At 43.7% G+C, this 20,774-nt stretch overlaps 2 protein-coding genes across 3 annotated transcripts in view; one reads left to right on the top strand and one right to left on the bottom strand.

Annotated features, from left to right (window-relative positions):
* The window catches only part of BDP1 (B double prime 1, subunit of RNA polymerase III transcription initiation factor IIIB), a 106,313-nt gene extending 92,652 nt beyond the window's left edge, over nucleotides 1-13,661 (bottom strand). For both annotated transcript variants that reach the window (XM_062212217.1, XM_062212218.1), the window contains exons 1-7: nucleotides 13,236-13,661; nucleotides 10,653-10,953; nucleotides 7,637-7,746; nucleotides 6,717-6,776; nucleotides 5,931-6,059; nucleotides 4,403-4,536; nucleotides 193-287 (exon numbers count right to left, since the gene is read on the bottom strand). In XM_062212217.1, the coding sequence (XP_062068201.1) occupies nucleotides 193-287; nucleotides 4,403-4,536; nucleotides 5,931-6,059; nucleotides 6,717-6,776; nucleotides 7,637-7,746; nucleotides 10,653-10,953; nucleotides 13,236-13,447 (1,041 nt within the window). In that variant the 5' untranslated portion in view covers nucleotides 13,448-13,661. The remainder of the gene's footprint in view (nucleotides 1-192; nucleotides 288-4,402; nucleotides 4,537-5,930; nucleotides 6,060-6,716; nucleotides 6,777-7,636; nucleotides 7,747-10,652; nucleotides 10,954-13,235) is intronic.
* A 3,044-nt stretch (nucleotides 13,662-16,705) lies between these two features.
* Nucleotides 16,706-20,516, top strand: LOC133774358 (small EDRK-rich factor 1). Its single transcript, XM_062211991.1, has 3 exons — nucleotides 16,706-16,835; nucleotides 17,388-17,496; nucleotides 19,308-20,516. Exons 1-3 carry the CDS (start codon nucleotides 16,829-16,831, stop codon nucleotides 19,378-19,380), a joined length of 189 nt encoding a protein of 62 aa, XP_062067975.1. The 5' UTR covers nucleotides 16,706-16,828; the 3' UTR covers nucleotides 19,381-20,516.
* The last annotated feature ends 258 nt before the right edge of the window (nucleotides 20,517-20,774 follow it).

Below are 20,774 nucleotides of genomic sequence, written 5' to 3'. Positions count from 1 at the left end.
ACATGATAGTTTAAAGGAGACTGCACCTGTATTAGAAGTGAAAAATATTCCATTATGTTTCAAGTAATGAAGAGTGAAAAAGCTAACAAAAACATAATCGTGACGGGAAAAAAACAAAGGGAATAGTAATAACAACTTTGTCACTAATTTTCGGGCTATTTCCAATCAACAAATGTAATAGGTTTACTTTACCTTAATTTCTATTCTTGCTCTGTGGGGAAAAAGCTGTCCAATCATAGAAAAGTCAGTTCCTACCATGCTGATGGCTAAAAAAAACATATCCGTTTCTGTAAAGACAAAAGATTTAGAATACCTGAAAATCAATCTTGTAAATATTTCAGAGGAAAAAACCTTACATAAGCAAATATTCTGAATTAAAAATTATTTTATTAGAAGCAATCTTATGCAATATCTAAAACACCTTCCTCAAATTTAAAAAAAAAAAAAAAACCATAATATAAAATGTTTGCATTCTCATCACAAAGCAGCTGAAAACTTTAAAAAGACATTCTGACTATCCGGTCTCATTCAAAGTCTCTTGAGAAAAATTATCAGTCACACTGTGACCCAATGGGTCAAACCACAGCTAGGAACACATGCATTCCAATTCATTGCCTAGGATCAAATCCTGGCTACTTAGTGTCTACAAATACAGCTTCCTGCTAATATGCCTGGGAGATAATCAACAATGACCCAAGCACATGCCACCCAACCCACCTACAAGGGGACCCAGCTGGAGTTCCAGGCTTCAGGCTTTGGCCGGGCCCAGCCCTAATTGTTGCCAGCATCTGGGAAGTAAACCACAGGATAGATGCTCTTCCTGTCTCTCTGGCTCTCCCTCTGTCACTCTGCCTTTCAAATAAATAAATTATATTTTTTTAAAAAGTAAACAATAAACAACAACACCATGCAATAAGTACAATGTACTTTTTCTAACAGCGTAATTGTTAACCTATAAAAAATTATCATACAATACTGAGTGGAATATTATGAGCATCAGAAATATTGGTGGGATCAGTATCGTGGCATAACAGGTTAAGCTGTGGCCTGCAATGGTTTACCTCTCAGCTGCTCCACTTCAGATACAGCATCCTGCTAATGAGCCTGGGAAAGTAGAGAAGATGGTCCAAGTAATTGGGCCCCCATATCCACATGGGAAACCCAGAAGAAACTCTGGGCCCCTGGCTTCAGCCTGGCCCAGCTCTAGCCATTGTGGCCATTTGCAGAGTGAACCAGATATTGCAAAGTGAACCAGACAACAGAAGATACATCTCTCCTTCTATCTCTGTCTCTGTAACTCTGCCTTTCAAATAAATAAAATAAATCTTAAAAAAATATTGCTTATTTTTCACTAAAATGATATTTTTTTTTCAAAAAGTCATTTGACAGAGAGGAAGAGTTCAGCCAAAATTACCATGTTGCTAATTCTTTTTTAAAAAAAACTATTTACTTACTTATCTGAAAGGCAGAGATAGAGAGAGAAGGAGAAGGAGAGAGAGAGAGAGAAAAAGAAATATCTTCCCATCCGCTGGCTCACTCTCCTCAAATGGCCACAATGGCTGGAGCTGAGCCAGACTGAAGCCAGGAGCTTCTTTCAGGTCTCCGACATGGGTGCAGGGACCCAAGGACTTTGGCCATCCTCTGCTGCTTTCCCAGGCACATTAGCAGGGAACTGGACCAGAAGTGGAGAAGCAGAGACATGACCTAGCACCCATATGGGATGCCGACACTGCAGGCAGAGGCTTAAACTTCTATGCCACAGGGCCAGCCCAAAGCTAATTCTTTTCTTTTCTTAAAGATTTATTTCTTTGTTTGCAAGTCAGAGTTACACAGAGAGAGGAAAGGCAGACAGAAAGAGACGTCTTCCATCTGATGGTTCACTTCCCAAATGGCCGCAACAGCCAGAGCTGTGCCAATCCGAAGCCAGGAACCAGGAGCCTCCTCTGGGTCTCCATTGCCAGTGCAGGGGCCCAAGCACTTAGGCCATCTTCTACTGCTTTCCCAGGCCATAGCAGAGAGCTGGATTGGAAGTGGAGCAGCCAGGTCTCGAACCAGCGCCTATATGGGATGTCGGGGCTTCAGGCCAGGGCATTAACCTGCTGTGCCATAGCACAGGCCCCCCAAAGCTAATTCTTAAAAAGATCTCTGGGGCAGGCATTTGGTGACACTGTTTTTTTGTTTTTGTTTTTTTTTTTTTGACAGGCAGAGTGGACAGTGAGAGAGAGACAGAGAGAAAGGTCTTCCTTTTGCCGTTGGTTCACCCTCCAATGGCCGCCGCGGTAGCGCGCTGCGGCCGGCGCACCGTGCTGTTCTGATGGCAGGAGCCAGGTGCTTCTCCTGGTCTCCCATGGGGTGCAGGGCCCAAGCACTTGGGCCATCCTCCACTGCACTCCCTGGCCACAGCAGAGAGCTGGCCTGGAAGAGGGGCAACCGGGACAGGATCGGTGCCCCGACCGGGACTAGAACCCGGTGTGCCAGCGCCGCAAGGCAGAGGATTAGCCTGTTGAGCCACGGCGCCGGCCTGGTGACACTGTTAAGACACAGCTTGGGACGATCACATCCCATGTCAGAGTGCCTGAGTTCTAGTCCTGGCTCCACCTCCAATTCCAGCTTTCTGCTAATGTGCACCCTGGGCAGCAGCAGGTGACAGCTCAAGTACTTGAGAATCTGGCACCCAGGAAAAAGACCTGGATGAGTTCCCAGTTCCTGGCTTCAGCCTGACCCACTCTTGGCTGTGATGAAAATTTGGGGAATGAATCAGCAGATGAATGATACTTATATCTATATCTATTTATCTATCTTTCTTTCCTCCCACCTTGCCTTTCAACTAATTGAAGCAAATTAAAAAATAATTAAAAAAAAAAAAACAGCCGGCACCATGGCTCAATAGGCTAATCCTCCGCCTGCGGCGCCAGCACACCGGGTTCTAGTCCCAGTCGGGATGCCAGTTCTGTCCCGGTTGCCCCTCTTCCAGGCCAGCTCTCTGCTATGGCCCGGGAGTGTAGTGGAGGATGGCCCAAGTCCTTGGGCCCTGCACCTGCATGGGAGACCAGATGAAACACCTGGCTCCTGACTTCGGATCAGTGCAATGCGCTGGCCGCAGTGCGCCGGCTGTGGTGGCCATTGGAGGGTGAACCAACGGCAAAAAGGAAGACCTTTCTCTCTGTCTCTCTCTCTCTCTATCCACTCTGTCTGTGGGAAAAAAAAAAAAAGATTTCTGGAGCCAGTGATGTGGCATAGTGCACTAAGCCATCACTTGCAATGCCTTCATCCTATATGGGCACCAATTCAAATCTCAGCTATTCTACTTCCAATCCAGCTTCCTGCTGATGTGCCTGGGAGAGCTGCACAGGATGCCAAAGTACTTGGGCCTCTGCACCCATGTGAGAGACCCAGATGAAGCTTCTGGCTTCAGTCTGGCCCAGCCCTGAGCGTTGCAGCCACTTGAGAAGTGAATCAGCATATATATTTCTCTCTGTGTTAACTCTACCTTTCAACTGTTTCTCCCTCTTTCTCTCTGTAACTCTGCCTTTCAAATAAATACACAAACCTTAGGGGAAAAAAAAGTTATTTCTGGGACTAGCACCCCATATGAGTGCAAGCATCCCATATGAGCACCAACTTGAGTCCCAGCTACTCCACTTCTGATCCAGCTCCCTGCTAATATGCCTTGGACAGCAGGAAAAGATGGCCCCAGTTTCCTGTCACCCATGAGGGAGACCCAGATGGAGGTCTGTGTTCCTATCTTCAGTCTGGCCCAGCCCAGCCCATTGCAGCCATTTGCAGAGTGAACCAGAGGACAGAAGATATCTCTCTCTTTCTCTCTCTCTCGGTCTTTCCTTCCTTCTAACTCTGCTTTTCAAATAAATAAATCCTTAAAAAAAATATTTCTCGGGCAGGTATTTGGCACCGTAGTTAATGATATTACTTAAGATGCCCACACCCCATATCAGAGTACCTGGTCTGAGTCCCAGCTACTCTGCTTCCAATACAGCTTCCTGCTGTGGGGTGGGAAGCACCAGGTGATGGCTCAAGTACTTGAGTTCCTGCCACACACAGGAGACCTGTATTGAGTTTGGAAGGCTCCTAGCTACAGCTGGGCCCAACCCTGGCTGTCACAGGCATATGGAGAGTGAACTAGTAGATCAAAGATCTCTCTCTGTGGTGGAATAAGATAAAAATAATTATAAAAAAAGAAAAAACAACCTTTTAAATGGAAAGATAAAGTCAGAGATACAGTTCATGGTGCGGACAAGAGAGATGCAAATAAAATTATAAAATTAGCTGGAGAGAAAACAACGTGGTAGTTCACATTTTATTTGCTTAGGGGAGACTAATTCAGAAACAAGTAATTCATTTCATTTAAACAAGTAACACATAATTTCAAATGAAAATTACTTACCTTTATTTGACCATGGTTTAGAGTAATAGTTTTTCCTAAAGCTGGAATATGTAGTTGTAGAACCACGTTCAAATATAGGGTCATTTTCCTCAACGACACAGGGGCCTTTTGTCCTTAAAACTTCTACAGTCAAACTGAAACAAACAAATTTTCATACAAGTCCACACTGAAAACAAGTGAGGAGGCAAAGGCAAATGACATTTAAATAGTTTCATTTTGAAATTTACCATGGTAGTCATTTCAAAAGTAAAACACTTGAAATATGTGTATTTTCTAAGCATATGCCAATTTTCACTTAAAATGTGATTCCCAGGAGGCAGAAACAAACGCACCCATGTATTTTCAAAATTCTAAACAGTAACATAAAATTCACAAAATATTTTTGGGCTATCTAAAAAAAATATTTTTATTGACTTATATCTCCTACATTCAACATGCGGTTCTGTGATAGGCACAGTGAGGATAATGAGAAATATAAGCATTTTATATTTACATTTCACAACCCAGCAGACAAAGCAATTAAATACTCCTTTAATAACCAATAAAATCATCATCATAAACTAGTGGAAAAATTATGCAAAAACAATCATTATTAGCAATATTATATTTGCATCATCATGGAATTTATATGATATTTGCACTATCATAGAATCTAAATGCTATAAAATTTTTCATAAACTGTCAAGACTTTCTATCCCTCTAATTTAACTAATTAATCCTTCTTAAAAATACAAACTTTAAAATATAACTAAATTCTGGCCAGCGCCATGGCTCACTTGGCTAATCTTCCGCCTGCGGCGCCAGTACACCGGGTTCTAGTCCCGGTTGCTCCTCTTCCAGTCCAGCTCTCTGCTGTGGCCCAGGAGTGCAGCGGAGGATGGCCCAAATGCTTGGGCCCTGCACCCACATGGGAGACCAGGAGGAAGCACCAGGCTCCTGGCTTCAGATCGGCACTGCACTGGCCATAGCAGCCATTTGGGGAGTGAACCAACAGAAAAGGAAGACTTTTCTCTCTGTCTCTCTCTCTCACTAACTCTGCCTGTCAAAAAAAATAAATAACTAAATCCCATCATACCAAAAATGAGAAATTTAATGCTATGACTTAGAAACCAGAAAGTGAATCAGACCTTAGCAAAAGAAAAGTCAGAAAATGTTAAGTGTATGTTTCATTGCATATATGACTTTGGTAAATATGAAAACTTGGACACTGAGCTCAGAACTGAATCAGTCTAAGAAATTTCTCCCCAGTGGAGCACAGGACATGATTATTCAGTAGCTCAATTCAATTACCAAGAAAATTAGTAATACAATGGCTAGGTTAATACACAGCAGTTTCACCTTACACAAAACACAACATTATAAAGAATGCTACACATTATAAATGAATATAACCAACTTTGTTATCTACAATATTCATTATACAAAATACAAACACCAGGGTCTAAGTGACAATGATGGACAAAATCAGAATTCTCTGATTAGACAAAGATTCTTATGAATCCACACCTCTTTCTCTTTTTCAACTCACCTTTCTTCATCCAAAATGATAGAACCATCTTCTGCCACTTTCACTCGTGGGACCAGTAACGGCCCATCATCTGTCTCTTCTTCCAGTTCTTCGTTACCTTCAGCATCAGGAGCATTCTTATTCTCTTGCCTATCCAAAGTAAAGACGGTTTAATTCATATAGCTATGAGAGGTGTTCCCTGAAAACTATGAATTCAAAATTATGACACTGGCTGGTATTATCATACAGTAAGCTAAGGTACTGTCTGCAATGCTGTAATCCCATAGCAGAGCACCAGTTTGAGTCTTACCTTCTCTGCTTCTGATCCAGCTCTCTGCTAACACACCTGGGAAGGCAACAGAGGATGGCCCAAGTGCTTGGGCCCCTGCCACCCATGTGGGAGATCTAGATAGAGCTCAATGCTCCTGGCTTCAGCCTACATCGGCCCCAGCCATTGCAGCTGACTGGGGAGTGAACCAGCAGATGAAGGACTTCCCTCTCTTTCCCTGTATCATGCTAGTTTTCAAACAAAATAAATAAGAAATTATTTGTTTTAAAGATTTATTTGAAAGTTAGTTAAAGAGAGGGCCAAGCAGAGGCAGAGAGAGAAAGAGGTCTTCTATTCACTGGTTCACTCCCCAAATGGCCACAAGGGCCAGGTCGAAGCCAGGGAGCCAGCAGCTTCATCTGGGAGTGAATCAGCAGATGGAAGACTTCCGTCTCTGTAACTGTTTCAAATAAATAAATATTTTTTTAAATGTCCCTGTACTAGGAATATATTGGAAAAAAAATAAGATTAGAGCTTACTCTTTTGTTTGGACCGATGGTGGTAATTTTTCAGTTTTCCTTTCTTGTTCCAGTGAAGAACTATTAAATATAAATAACAGAACATTTTTAAATTACTAATTTACATCTTGTCAATTCTATCTATAGGCACAAAACAAATTATTTTAACTTCCTTTTGTATAATATACTATAGCACTTTACTAATAATGGCACAAACCAAAACCAATTTTTCAGTCAAGAATTTGTCTAATAGTACAAATAATTTGTTAGCTCATAGGCAGGAAATGCTCTTACCCTCTAACTCCTAGGAAAGGATGTTCCTGGTCCCAAGGCATGAAGCAACCTAGCTGATTTGTCTCCAGCATTAGACATCAAACAACTCAAAACCTAGGTGTCTGGCTTCAACTGGGCCAAAGACCTGGCCTATACAGAAGAACATGCCACTGTTCCTACCTCTACCTGGTAACTCATCAACAAAAAAACAGTAAGATTCATTGTAAACTTGCTGGCTGCTCTGCCCCCACTCTGCCAAGGCTAACGCTGATTAAAGAAGCTTTGTTCTTGGAGGATTCGTTCATCAAATCGCCACTGTATTTAATTATGAGGTAGGGCACAAAACTAAACTACCACTTTAGATCAGGTCCTAGTATATGATGGAAATTGCAATCTTGATTAGAGAAAGGAAAGTGGCCTAGTTGTTTTTACTAAACCTGGTTTTTAATAGAACAAAGGAAACTTACTTTTAATCTCAGAGATAAAGAGTATCATTTATCATTCCCAGAAAATAGTTACTTAATGTTATTAAGTTTTCCCTAATGAAATATTAGATATGCTACAAATTTTGTCAGTATGCTTTTAGAAAACATGAACTGCACTCTGAATGTGCTACTTAAATCACTATATAACCTCAAGATCTACAAAAGAAATAAATTTTAACTTACGTCATTGGATTGTTATCTGGTAGGTAATATATGAAGTCTCTCATAGTCATTTTTGAACGATCTAGTGGTCTCTGACTTTCATTTAGGGCATATTTGTTTTTCCACTGTTTCTGTATGCACACAGATTCAATTTGATGTTAGAAATACTAATGAATTTCAAACACAGTATATTCCAATACACAGTTCACATTTACATTCACTACAAATGCTTTACTATCACTCCTACCCCTAATAAACCTAATTCGGGGGGAAATTCTATAAACTGAGCATCAGAAAGTTGTAGCATATTTCCTAAAAACTAAAGTGACTGAGACTGGATAAATGTTCAGTATATAAAATCCTGCTTACTAATGCCCTCTAACAACATTAGCTTACTAAAAATTTATAATAACATTCATACAGCTTGTTTACCCTCTAGTGAACAGAAACTCTGAATTTTATAAAGTTCTTGAAGCAAATGTTTAATTTTCAGTTCTCCAAAATAAGTCAAATTAAACAGATTCTGTAAGGCACAACATTTCTAGAGGCCTAGATTTTAGAAGGTATCAGTTCAGAACACATGTCCTTCCCTCAGACATAAAACAAAAACCTACATGAGCATGGGTCATGTTTAACAGTTTAACAGAGGTCACTATTTAACAATGACCTCTACCTCCCACAGCTGAGAGAATTACCTAACAGATACAAAGCACCAAGCAAAATGCCCTCCTCTTAATTAAAATATATATATATAATTAACAACATTTATTTATAGAGATGACATTTGTTAGACACATAGCATTTTTCATAAGCTAGTTTAAATGTGATTCACATTTAATCTTCACCAATGAGACAGATATTATTAGTCCTATTTTACAGATGAGGAATTAGACATAAAAAGATAAATTAAACTGGCCAAAGTCACACAGCTTAGTAAGGGAATAAAGCTAAAATTCAAATAAGTATCTAACTCCAGAGCCAGCAGGATTCACTATAGCTAAAGTAGGAGGAAAAAAACAAATCTCAATGGAAAGAATACAAATTCCACTATAAGTGCATTACCACAGATTTTTCTCATTTGTAATTTTCCATAATGTCAGTTTAGAAAACTCTACCAGGGCTGGCACTGTGGCTCAGCAGGTTTAAGCCTCTGCCTGTGATGCTGGCATCCCATATGTACCCAGGTTCAAGTCCCAGCTGCTCCACTTCCAATCTAGCTCCCTGTAAATGCATCTGGGAAAGCAGCAGAATACAGCCCAAGTACTTGGGGTACCTGCCACCAATGGAGACCCTGATGGAATTTCAGGCTCCTGGCTTTGACCTGGCCTAGCCCTGACCATTGAAGCCATTTGGGGAATTAACCAGCAGATGGAAGCTCAAGCTCGCGTGCGCGCTCTCTCTCTCTCTCTCTCTCTCTCTCTCTCTCTCTCTCTAATTCTACCTTTCAAACAAACAAATCTGTAGGGGCTGGCACTGTGGCCCAGTAGGTTAAGCCTCTGCCTGTGGCACCAGCATCTCATATGGGTGCTCGTTTGCATTTCAGCTGCTCCTCTTCCAATCTAGCTCTGCTTATGGCCTGGGAAAACAGTAGAAGCCGGCACTGTGGCGTAGTGGGTAAGGCCACCACCTGCAGTGCCGGTATCCTGTATGGGCGCCGGTTTGAGTCTCGGCTGCTCCTTTTCCAATCCAACAACCTGATTATGGCCTGGGAAAGCAGTAGAAGATGGCCCAAGTGCTTGGGCCCCTACACCGGCGTGGGAGACCCGGAAGAAGCACATGGCCTCAAACCAGCACAGCTCCGGCCATTGCTGCCATCTGGGGAGTGAACCAGCAGATGGAAGACCTCTCTCTCGGCCTCTCCTTCTCTAACTCTGACTTTCAAATAAATAAATCTTTAAAAAAAAAAAAAAAAAAAAAAAGAATGAAAGAAAGAAAGCACTGGAAGATGGCCCAGGTGCTTGGGCCTCTGCATCCACATGGGAGACCCAGAAGGAGCTCCTGGCTCCTGGCTTTGGATTGGCACAGCTCCAGCTGCTGTGGCCACCTGGGGTGAACCAGCAGATGGAAGACCTTTCTCTCTCTGCCTCTGCCTCTCTGTAATTCTGCCTTTCAAATAAATAAATTAATTAAAAAAAAAAAAAAAAGCTGCTGGCTCCTGGCTTCAGATCAGCCCAGCTCCAGCAGCTGTAGCCATTTGGAGAGTGAACCAGCAGACAGAAGACCTCTCTCTCTGTCTCTCCCCCTCTCTGTCTATAACTCTGCCTGAAATAAATAAATAAGATCATTTTTAAAAAATCTATAAAAAATTATCAATTCATATCGCTTAACTGTTTCTCTTCAAATAAATATATCACATCATTAAGACATCTTTACATTAAAAAATCTGATTGACAATATGAACATGCTTGTGTGTATATGCATGTACATAAAACTTTTGCTGCCTTTACAAACAACAACGAAAAAGCATAAAATATATTCAAAAAATACATCAGGGATGGGCATTTGGCACAGCAGTTAGATCCCACCTTGGGATGCCCACATTCGAAATCAGAATGCCTGCTTTGAGTCCTGGCTCCTGTTTCCACTTCAGCTTCTTGCTAATGCACATTCTAGGAGGAATCAGATGATTGCTCAAGTACTTGGGCCCCTGCCACCCGCATGGGAGACCCCGCTGGAGTTCCGGGCTCCTGGATCAGCCCTGGTGATGGCAGGCATTTAGGGATTAAAACAACAGATAGAAGACTTTTCTCTTTCTCCCTAGCTGCCTCTCTTTTCGCCTTTGAAATAAAATAAAAAATAAATTCTAAAAAATATACAAATATGTCAAAATTACTATCAAAAGAGCTTAAGATTTGGGTGTCTCTCAATCATTATTAACAAAAGGAGATATTTTATTAACATAAGAAATGTCATTTGATTTTATTGCCCCATAAAATGCTAAGATGCTTCCTCTTCCCCCAAATGATACCGCCTAACATATAAATAGTAACAGCAGGAGTCTAGCAGGCAACATCACATTGGAATTCTCCTTCTTTACCTTCTCTTTTCTCAACTCTTCTTTCAACATTTCCCTCAGTCTCTGGGCTTTGTATATTCGGTATCGGTCCGAGCACGGCTGTTTCTCTTTCGTTGGAACGAGGTTCGGCTGTGGAGCATGAACGGGGTTCGGCTGTGGAGCATCCTGAACAGCTGTGGCTATGGGAGGAGATTCTGAAGGAACACTGACACTGGGTTTAGCCAGACTAGAAGTACTTGACACTCGCTTTCTTCTCTGTGAGACAGTAGAGGGAGATTTACTGGATTCTTCAACACCATTACCACCACCAATCTTTTCATCACTGTTGAAATTGAAAAAGAAAAAAAAAAAGGCACATGAATCTTCCTTTATATATGCTGGTTTTAAAATCTAACATAGTGAAAATCCAAATTGGTAAAGTCTCATTATTAAAATAATCAATGACTTGAGATTTCTCATAACTATGACAGCACTTGTAATAAAAAATTTTGTTTAGTAACTATGTAAATTCTAAAAAAGCTATGTAAATTCTAAAAAAGACAGTCAATCTTTTTCAAACTTCAAGTCCCCAAGTACATTAGAGCATATAATTATATGCATAACTCCTCAAGACAAAAAATAAAAAACAAAGTTACAGAACAAAGCTTAATTAGCCTAATGTGAATTACTAGATAACAGAGCTGGCTTTTTAAAATTTAGCTTGTAATTCACATTGACATTTCCAAAAATAGTCTAAATTACTGCCATTTTCTGTATCAATGTAAAAATCACTGAGATCCAAGATGCACAGCTTCAAACCTCTGAAATAGTTGTATTAGTTTTGAAGATGCACGCTTAGCTACATGACCCAAGGCAAATTCCGTCTGAAGCAGAAATCACATATCTTTCAACAGATATAAGTTCACTTATGCATCATTAGAATAAACTCTTCACTCAAAAGAAGTATTCAATCACTCCAAATTACATATTAGATGTAAATATTGCAAGTCTGGTCTAAAATTAAGTCAAGAACAGGAACAGGGATGTAGTTGGATAGGAGAAATAACTTCTGAAGTTCTACAGGATGTAAATATGATTGACAACAATTAACTGTATATGTCAAAATAGCAAGTAGAGAGTTTGATTGTTTCTAACACAGAGATAATAAACATTTGAGGTAATAAATATATCAATTACCCAATCTATGTATCATTACACTGTATATGTATTGACATAACACAGTGTACCCCGTAAGTATGTGCAATAATGTGTCAATTGAAACTTTTTTAAAATGTTTTTAAAAAGAGGAGATAGGGAACTAACAAGTCCGCTTTTTTCATCTTATAATTAGTTTTAGGTAAAAATGGAAAACCTGTAGTACGATCTTTTCAGAAAGTCTCCAATATCAATTCTTACCTCAGCATGCACCATTTGCTTTTCACTCAATTATTCTAGATGCATAAGGACAGAATATATTCCCTACAGATTTTTTACAACTAGCAAAGATCCATAAAAAAAGCAAGATGAGATTTAAAAAGCATACTCAGTAAAAGTCAACTTTAAAACAATTAAATATCCTCACACATAAATGTCTCCTACCTACAGATTCAAAGGTCACTTATTAAATTATCAATCATACAGTCATAAACAGTTAACAAACCCTGAGAATTTTATTAATTTAAGTGATTAATACTGATATCTCCTTTTTGAGTAGAAATTTTGTAATAGATTCAAGTAAGAAACCTGGAAATTACTAAGCATCACTGAGCTACCCATATCAAAACCGCACCCCATGGTGACAACAGTTCAGGCTAATAGAGGAAGCTGTGCCAGAAAGAAAATGCTCATCTTTCTTGGCATAAACAGAATTTGTACAATGCCACTGTCACTTAACAAGACTGCCTGTTCGCTGGTTTGCTCATATATGAGCATATCACATAGAAACAGAGACCCTCTAAGTCTGACCGAGTCTCAGTTACTTTGCTCCATCACTTTTTAAAAACTTTGTATAGGCAACTATTCTGCTAGGCCCTGAATTTTTACAAGTTACCTCTAATCTACACAGCACCGCTCCGAAAAATGCTATATTATCCTCATTCTACAGTTGAATAAGTCTTGCCTGGGAAAAATCGACCCAGGTCGTGTAGTGAGGCGGTCCTGAATCCAAACGTGCCACAAGAGGCTCCGGCCGCGCCTCTGCGTTGGGGAAACACGCTCAGCATAGTTAGAGGCACACCCTCAACCCAAAGCAAGCGACCACATGTCCTCATTGACATAAGTCAGCAGAACCAAACACTGTGGTCGGCTCCCTTCAAATATTAAGAAATTAAACTATTTTCCCAGCAAAGTACTGCAGCACAACCGAAAAAGCGCGGTAGTGGAAATTCTCAAATGCAGACGGCGATATTCTTGACCTTAGGACTGTTACACCCGCACCTCTCCCACCACCACTGGCAGACGTGGTCCCCACCGGCCGGGGGACTAACTGCAGTGTGCTGTGGCTTCACCCAGTCTCAAACGAAAGGCTCCCTCGTACTCCTCGGAGAAAGTTCATCCGCTCCGATTCCAGGTAGGAGACCCGGGGCGGCGAGGCACAGGAAAACACTCCCTCCCGAAAGCGCTTACCTGCTCTTGGGAGCCTTTTCTGGGGGCTCCGCTCCCCCGGAATCCACCGCAGGCACATCCGTGGGCTCCGCTGGCTTCGGGGCAGAGGGCGCGGCAGGCTCCGGCGGCCTGGGAGACTCCTGTCCACGCTGAGGCACAGGGGCGCTGGAGCCCCTGGCACCTCCACCCGGCCTGACATTCGGCTTCACACTAAGGCGTGCCCTGCGGATCATGGCGGAGCCAGGGGGCCCGGGGAGGCGGCCCCACGGCCGCTCTCAGCCCCGAGCCCCGACCCCAGCCCGAAGGGGCTAGGAACGACTTCCCTCCCCACAAGGCCGCACCACCAGCCCAGCGGGCAGCTACCGCAGTTTCAGGCCCCCGCCGCCGCCTCCTCTCTCCCACCGCCGCCTCTTCTTCATGACCCTGCCACACTAATAGCTAAGTTTCTCCCTCCTCCCTGCGCCCCCACCTTCAGAGAGCGTCGGAACTCATTGCGTCATCAGTCGGCGCCGCGGATTGCGTCAGGCGCATGGCGCCGGGAGTCATGGTAACTATCAAGCTACCGAGCCGGGATTACCTGTGAACCGGAAATTGAGACGCAAAGTCGTGGTCTTCCTTATCGATGGCGTCCTTAGGAATGATTGAAAAGAGAAAAAGGAGGCAGTCTGCTCAGCTCAAACCTTAAAGAGAAGTATTTTTTAGAAAACTTTTATTTAACAAATATAAATTTTGAAAGTACAACTTTTGGATTATAGCGGTTTTTCCCCGCATAGCCACCCTCCCACCCGCAAACCATCCCATCTCCTACTCCCTCTCCCATCCCTTTCTTCATTAAGGTTCATTTTTAATCATCTTTGAAAGAGAAGTATTAAAATCGCTGGCTGATTTTGTTAGAGGCTCCTGAAAAGCAGTTACACAGTGTGAGAGCAGCGCCCACTGACCAGTATATACTCAGGGCTTAGAAATTCAAAATTGGGTAAAACACAGATGAACTTTGCCGGTGTGAGGAACTGATAATGGTTACCTCCAAGGAGAGAAACTGAGCTTATGAGAAAACTGTGGGAAGATCAGTCACGGTATTCTCGTGTTTTTTGTTTTTGTTGTTTTGGTGTTTTTTTTTTTGTTGTTGTTGTTGTTGTTGTTTTTGGTCAGGCAGAATTCGACAGTGAGAGAGAGAGACAGAGAAAGGTCTTCATTCTGTTGGTACACTCCCCAAATGGCCACTACAGCCAGAGCTACGCTGATCCGAAGCCAGGAGCCAGGTGTTCCTCCTGGTCTCCCATGCAGGTGCAGGGCCCAAGCACTTAGGCCATCCTCCACTGCACTCCCGGGCCACAGCAGAGAGCTGGACTGGAAGAGGAGCAACCAGGACAGAATCCGGCGCCCCAATCGGGACTAGAACCTGGGGTGCCGGCGCCACAGGTGGAGGATTAGCCAAGTGAGCCGAGGCGCCGGCCCTCTCATGTATTTTTAAAATATGAATGTATTACTGGACCCAAAATCATTACAGTTGAAACTTTGAACTTGAGTATGCTTAATCTTCTTGAAGAGGTGGCAATGGGGGCCTGAGCTGTGGCGTAAGGAGTAAAAACCACTGCCTGCAGTGCTGAGGTCCCATATGGGCACCGGTTCGAGTCCCAGCTGCTCCACTTCTGATCCAGTTCTCTGCTATGACCTGGGAAAGCAGTGGAGGATAACCGGAGTGCTTGGGCCCCTGAACCCACATGGGAGACCCAGAAGAAGCTCCCAGCTCCTGGCTTCAGATCAGCGGAGCTCCAGCCCTGGTGGCCATCTGGGGAGTGAACCAGCGTATGGAAGACCTCTCTCTGTGTAACTGATTTTCAAATATATAAATAAATCTTTAAAAAAAAGAAAAAGAAATAATTCTAGCACCCTTGCCTTAAGCCCCAAATCGCTCCCCTTCCCTCCCTCTGTAGCAGATCTCTTCACCGGTTTGAGCAGCTGTACCAGAAAGTCAAGCCTCTCTCCCTGCTCGTGTGGACACAGTGAGGAGGAGGTGTGCAGAGCGGACCACGGGGACTACAGGAGGCTCTCTGCCATGGAAAGAATAATAGCTCGTGTATTCCATGTCATCATACTATGGGCACTTTGTACTGCACATGTTAACTCAATTAATGAAAAGCACAGTTACCTCCTCATTTTACAGCTGAGGAAGCTTCGATGTGCCCAGGTTGGCATACTTGCTCATGGGTAGGGCCAGGCTTTCAGCCCTGGCGTTCCAGCTCCAGAGCGTCTCCCTCACTTCCTCCCACCTTCTCTAAGGTAGGCAGTTGAATGAGGTACTATTGTAATGTACTTGGGAGCACATTACAGTACTTTCCATATTTTTGTGTACATTTGAAATCTTCCAAAATAAAAGGTTTAAAAAAGGAGCAGGCATCTGCCCTAACAAGTCCACATCCTGTGTCAGAGTGGTTGGGTTCAACAGGCAGCCCCAGGGGTTGTGGGTATTTGGGGAGTGCACAACTGGATGAGCACTCCCTCTTTAAATAAAAAAGAAAGGAAGAAAAAAACCCACAGGGTAATTTTTTTTTTTAAGATTTATTTATTTATTTGAAAGTCAGAGTTACAGAGAGGGAAGGAGAGGCAGAGAGAGAGAGAGGTCTTCCATCTGATGGTTCACTCTCCAATTGGCCACAATGGCTGGAGCTGTGCTGATCCGAAACCAGGAGCCAGGAGCTACTTCCGGGTCTCCCATGTGGGTGCAAGGACTTGGGCCATCTTCTACTGCCTTCCCAGGCCATAGCAGAGAGCTGAATCAGAAGTGGGGCAGCCGAGACTCAAACCGGTGCCCATATGGGATGCTGGCCCTGCAGGCGGGGGCTTTACCCACTATGCCACAGCACGGGCCCCCACAGGGCACTTTTTTAAAAATTATTTTTATTTGAACGAGATAGACGGAGAGACAAAGAGAGATCTTCTATACGCTGGCTAGTTGGCTAGCCAGGAGCCAGAAGCTTCTTCCTTGTCTCCCATGTGGGTGCAGGGGCCCAGACACCTGGGCCAGCCTCTGCCGCTTTCCCAGGAGCATCACTAGGGAGCTGGATCAGAAGTGGAGCAGCTGGGACTCCAACCGGCGCCCGCAGCCATCGCAGTAGGCTGCTTTACCCGCTGCACCGTTAGGGAGCCCTACACCATCTTTCAATAACGGAAAAGGGGAAGAAAGGAGCTATCAAGTAACCGTAAGAGCAGTTTTACACGTGTTTCCAGCAAGGGCAGTCTCCTTCCTTCCTCTACCGGGGGAGAAATGAAAGCTAACATTCGTTGGCAAGACGTTAGATATTGCGGACCTCATCGTCGTTTGTTATCGAGAAACGGGTCTGTACACAAGCCTATGGCGCCCGCACCCCACTCACACGGCAGCCCCGGTCGTGAGGCCCCGCCCGCAGGCGCACGCGCAGCGGCTCCCGGCCCACGCCGGGCGCGGTGGGCGGAGCCGGTGGGCGGGGCTGAGCGAGCGGAGGCGTCACCCGGCCGAGTGCCGGCTCGGGCTCAGCCACCCGGTGGGCGGCTGGAGACAGCGTCTGAGCGTGCCGCCGGGGAGCCGTTGATTTTTCCAGTCGCTCTCTTCCAGGCTCCGCTCGGTGATCAGCATGGCCCGTGAGTGTGCGGACGGGTGGGCGAAGCTCCGGCGAGGGAGCCTAGCCCAGGGGCGCGGCGGGGTGGGCAGGCGGGGCTGGCGGGGCTGGGACCCCGGCTTCCCGCAGCGGAGGGAGAGGGATGCTGGGCGTGGGTCCGGCCTCTCGGGCGGAACAGGTGCCAGTTCTCGGGTGCGCGTTAGCATGGTGAGGACTCCTGCTCCGCGACCGTTCTTCGCGATGAGCTGAACCTGTGCGAGGGGTGCTCTCTGAATCTTGCCTTTCTCTGTCTACGCACACCCCTCAAAAGCCAGAACTTATTTTGGAATACTGGCCCCTACAGACAGCAGATTGAATTGCCCGCTCTCAAAGGTCTGCCATTTATAGCTCTGGACACCTAGCTTGGCAGGGTGATACTCTTAAGCCCTCCAGTGTTTACCTTGAAGCATCCTCCTTGTCGGATCAATGCAGTCCTCTACTGAAAAGGCAAAGTTCAGATGAGTTCAGATAAGAACTTTTTAATGGAATGATTAATGGTTTTGAAGATGAGAAAAGAGTGTAACTGACTTTGCAGGTGGAAATCAACGCGAACTTGCCCGCCAAAAAAATATGAAAAAATCGCAGGAAATTAGCAAGGGAAAAAGAAAAGAAGATAGCTTGACTACTTCTCAAAGAAAGCAGAGGTGAGCAGTGCTGATAGAATTCTCTGGTGTCTGAAGCCAGGTTTTGGAGAATGGAAAGAGTTTTTCTTTTCCCTTTTTTTTTTTGTTTAAGATTTATTTTGGGGGCCGACGCTGTGGCATAGAAGGTAAAGCTGCCACCTGCAGTGCCAGCATCCCATATGAGCACTGGTTCGAGTCTCGGCTGCTCCTCTTCCAATCCAGCTCTCTGCTGTGGCCTAGGATGGCTCAAGTGCTTGGGCCCCTAAACCCGCATGGGAGACAAAAGAAGAAGCTCCTGGCTCCTGGCATTGGATTGGCCCAGTTCCGGCTGTTGCAGCCATTTGGGGAGTGAACCAGCGGATGGAAGACCTTTCTCTGTCTCTTTCTCTCTCTGACAATAACTATACTTCTCAAATAAATAAATAAATAAACCGAAAAACAAAAAAGATATATATGGCAAATATTACAAAACTGATACAGCAATATGTTAATGAAAAAGAAAAAAACAAAAATGTAAAAAAAATACTTTAATGAGACTGCATTTTAAGTAAAGAAAAAAAGTACACTCACGTTTCTAAAAAAGGTAACCAGGGACAGGACTATTGGTTAAGATGCCTGCATCCAAGGCCGGCATTGTGTCTTAGCAGGTTAAGCTGCCACCTGTGATGCCAGCAACCCATATGGGTATTTGTTCAAGTCTTGGCTGCCCCTCTTCTGATCCAGCTTCCTGCTAATGTGCCTGGGAAAGCACAGAGGATGGCACAAGTGCTTGGGCCCCTGCACCAATGTGGGAGACCCAAATGAAGTTCCTGGCTCCTGGTCTCAGCCTGGCCCAGCCCCAGCCATTGTGGCCTTTTGGAGAGTGAACCAGCAGATGGAAGACTTCTCTCTCTGTATCTCCCTCTGTCAATGCCTCTGTAACTCTGCATTTCAAGTAATAAAAATAAGTCTTTTTTTTCCTATAGTGCAATCCAGTTTGAATCACAAGCTATTGGGTTTTTTGACATGTAAGAAACCTGAATTGTTTTATAACGATTATGTCCTACCCTAGATACCAGAAATTATATCTAGGAGATTTCTTCTTCTTCTTTTTTTTTTTTTATTATTTCACAGGCAGAGTTAGACAGTGAGAGAGAGAGACAGAAAGTCTTCCTTCCATTGGTTCACCCTCCAAATGGCCACTATGGCCGGCGCACTGCGCCGATCCAAAGCCAGGAGCCAGGTGCTTCCTCCTGGTCTCACATGCGGGTGCAGGGGCCCAAGCACTTGGGCCATCCTCCACTGCCCTCCAAAGCCACAGCAGAGAGCTGGAGTAGAAGAGGAGCAACTGGGACTAGAACCCAGTGCCCATATGGGATGCCGGCACTACAGGTGGAGGATTAACCAAGTGAGCCACAGCACCAGCCCCTCTAGGAGACTTCTTAAATGCCTCTTCCTTCAGGGAAAAAATATAGAATGAGTTCACTCTGACAGGCAAAATTGGTTGCTGTTATTTCTGTCTATAGCTGCTTAATATCAAATACTTTAATATGTATTCATAGCTGTGCCTATGAACAACCTCAGTAGGGATTGTGCCAGTATTGAGAGGGCTTCAGGTTATTTGCTCAAGGTTTTGACAACAGTAGAGATGATATTCAAAATAAGATCTGCCTTCAAAGCTTTTCCAGGTTTTGCCTTTCCATTCTTTCTTCTTGCATGAAAACAGAAAGACATGAATGTTCATATCATCTTTCAAGAGTTTTCTAATATTACTACATAGTTCTGTGTAGAAAACAAGTGAGCACATAAATGAGTTTTTCTGTACCAGCTTACAGACTTTTGCCTTGTTTTAGGGACTCTGAGATCATGCAACAGAAGCAGAAAGCAGCTAATGAGAAGAAGGCCTTGCAGACCAGAGAAAAATGATGACTGTCCATTTGGAAAACTTGGGTGCTACTGCCAGCTGGGTCTACCATAAACTCTCAGAGATCAAGGTTTTATAGAGTGAACAGTCATTACATGTGTTATAACTTGCTGTACGACTGTCTATTTTAAACGTTGCCTTTCAGTCTGACTTAATGTAATGTTTCAAACCATTCGTCAAAGAATAAAACACTAACCATGCATGTGACATATTGCTGAATTTTTTTAAAGATTTATTTATTTGTTTAAAAGGCAAAATTACAGAGAGCAGAGGCAGAGAGGTCTTATATCTGCTGGTTCACTCCCTAAATGGCTACAACAGCCAGAGCTGGGCCAATCTGAAGCCAGGAGCTAAGAGCTTCTTCCAGGTCTCTCACATGGCTGCAGAGGCCCAAGTCCTTGGGCCATCTTCCACTGCTCTCAGACCATAGCAGAGAGCTGGATTGGAGTGGAGTAGCTGGGACTCAAACAGGCACCCTTATGGGATACCAGCACTGCAGGCAGTGGCTTTGCCCAATATGCCACAGCACTGGCCCCTGAACATTGTTTATCCACAGTGAACCTTCATATAATTTATTAGATACATATAATGTGATCAAATAATAGACTTCTTTGTCATAAATTGTTATATTTTTTTAAAAAAAGATTTATTTACTTATTTGAAAGGCTGAATTACAGAGCAAGACAGAGACAGAGACAAAGAGAGATTGAGATCTTCCAATGGCTGGTTCACTCCCCAATGGCCATAGTGGCTGGAGCTGCACCTATCAGAAACCAGCAGCTTCTTCCGGGTCTTCTGTGTGGGTGTAGCAGCCAAAGCACTATGACCATCTTCTGCTGCTTTCCCAGGCATATTAGCAGGGAGCTGGACCAGAAGTGGAACAGCCAGGATTTAAACTGCCACCCAGGTGGCGGCTTTACCTGCTATGTCACAGCTAAATCTTTAAAGCGAATTTATTGTCTAATGGAATTTAAGATCTCTTTATATAATTTTGCTTTGTAACCAACTAGTTTACTGGAGTTAACAACAGATAGTGCAAACCACCTGAAATAGCAACTAAAATGCAGACTAAACAAAGACTGAGCAAGAGTTCTGGAGTTTTATTAAAAAATTTTAGAATGAGTGCTATATTTTACTCTGTTCTTTTTCAAAAACTTATGACTTGATGCTGGTTATAAATTAAGAAGTATAGTAACCTAGAGACATTAAGGTTTGAGACCTTGTTCTATTTGAATAATATATGCATAATTATGTTTAATATAATCAAAATGCTGGGGCCAGTGCTATGGTGTAGTGGGTTAAGCCACTGCCTTCAGTGCTGGCATCCCATATGGATGCTAGTTTGAGTTCCAGATGCTCTACTTCTATTCCAGCTCCCTGCTAGTGCTCCTGGGAA

Source organism: Lepus europaeus, chromosome 15 (assembly GCF_033115175.1).
Source record: "Lepus europaeus isolate LE1 chromosome 15, mLepTim1.pri, whole genome shotgun sequence".
Classification (NCBI taxonomy): Eukaryota; Metazoa; Chordata; class Mammalia; order Lagomorpha; family Leporidae; genus Lepus; species Lepus europaeus.
Note: the sequence above shows the minus strand (reverse complement) of the source record. Positions and strands in the feature narration are given on the sequence as shown.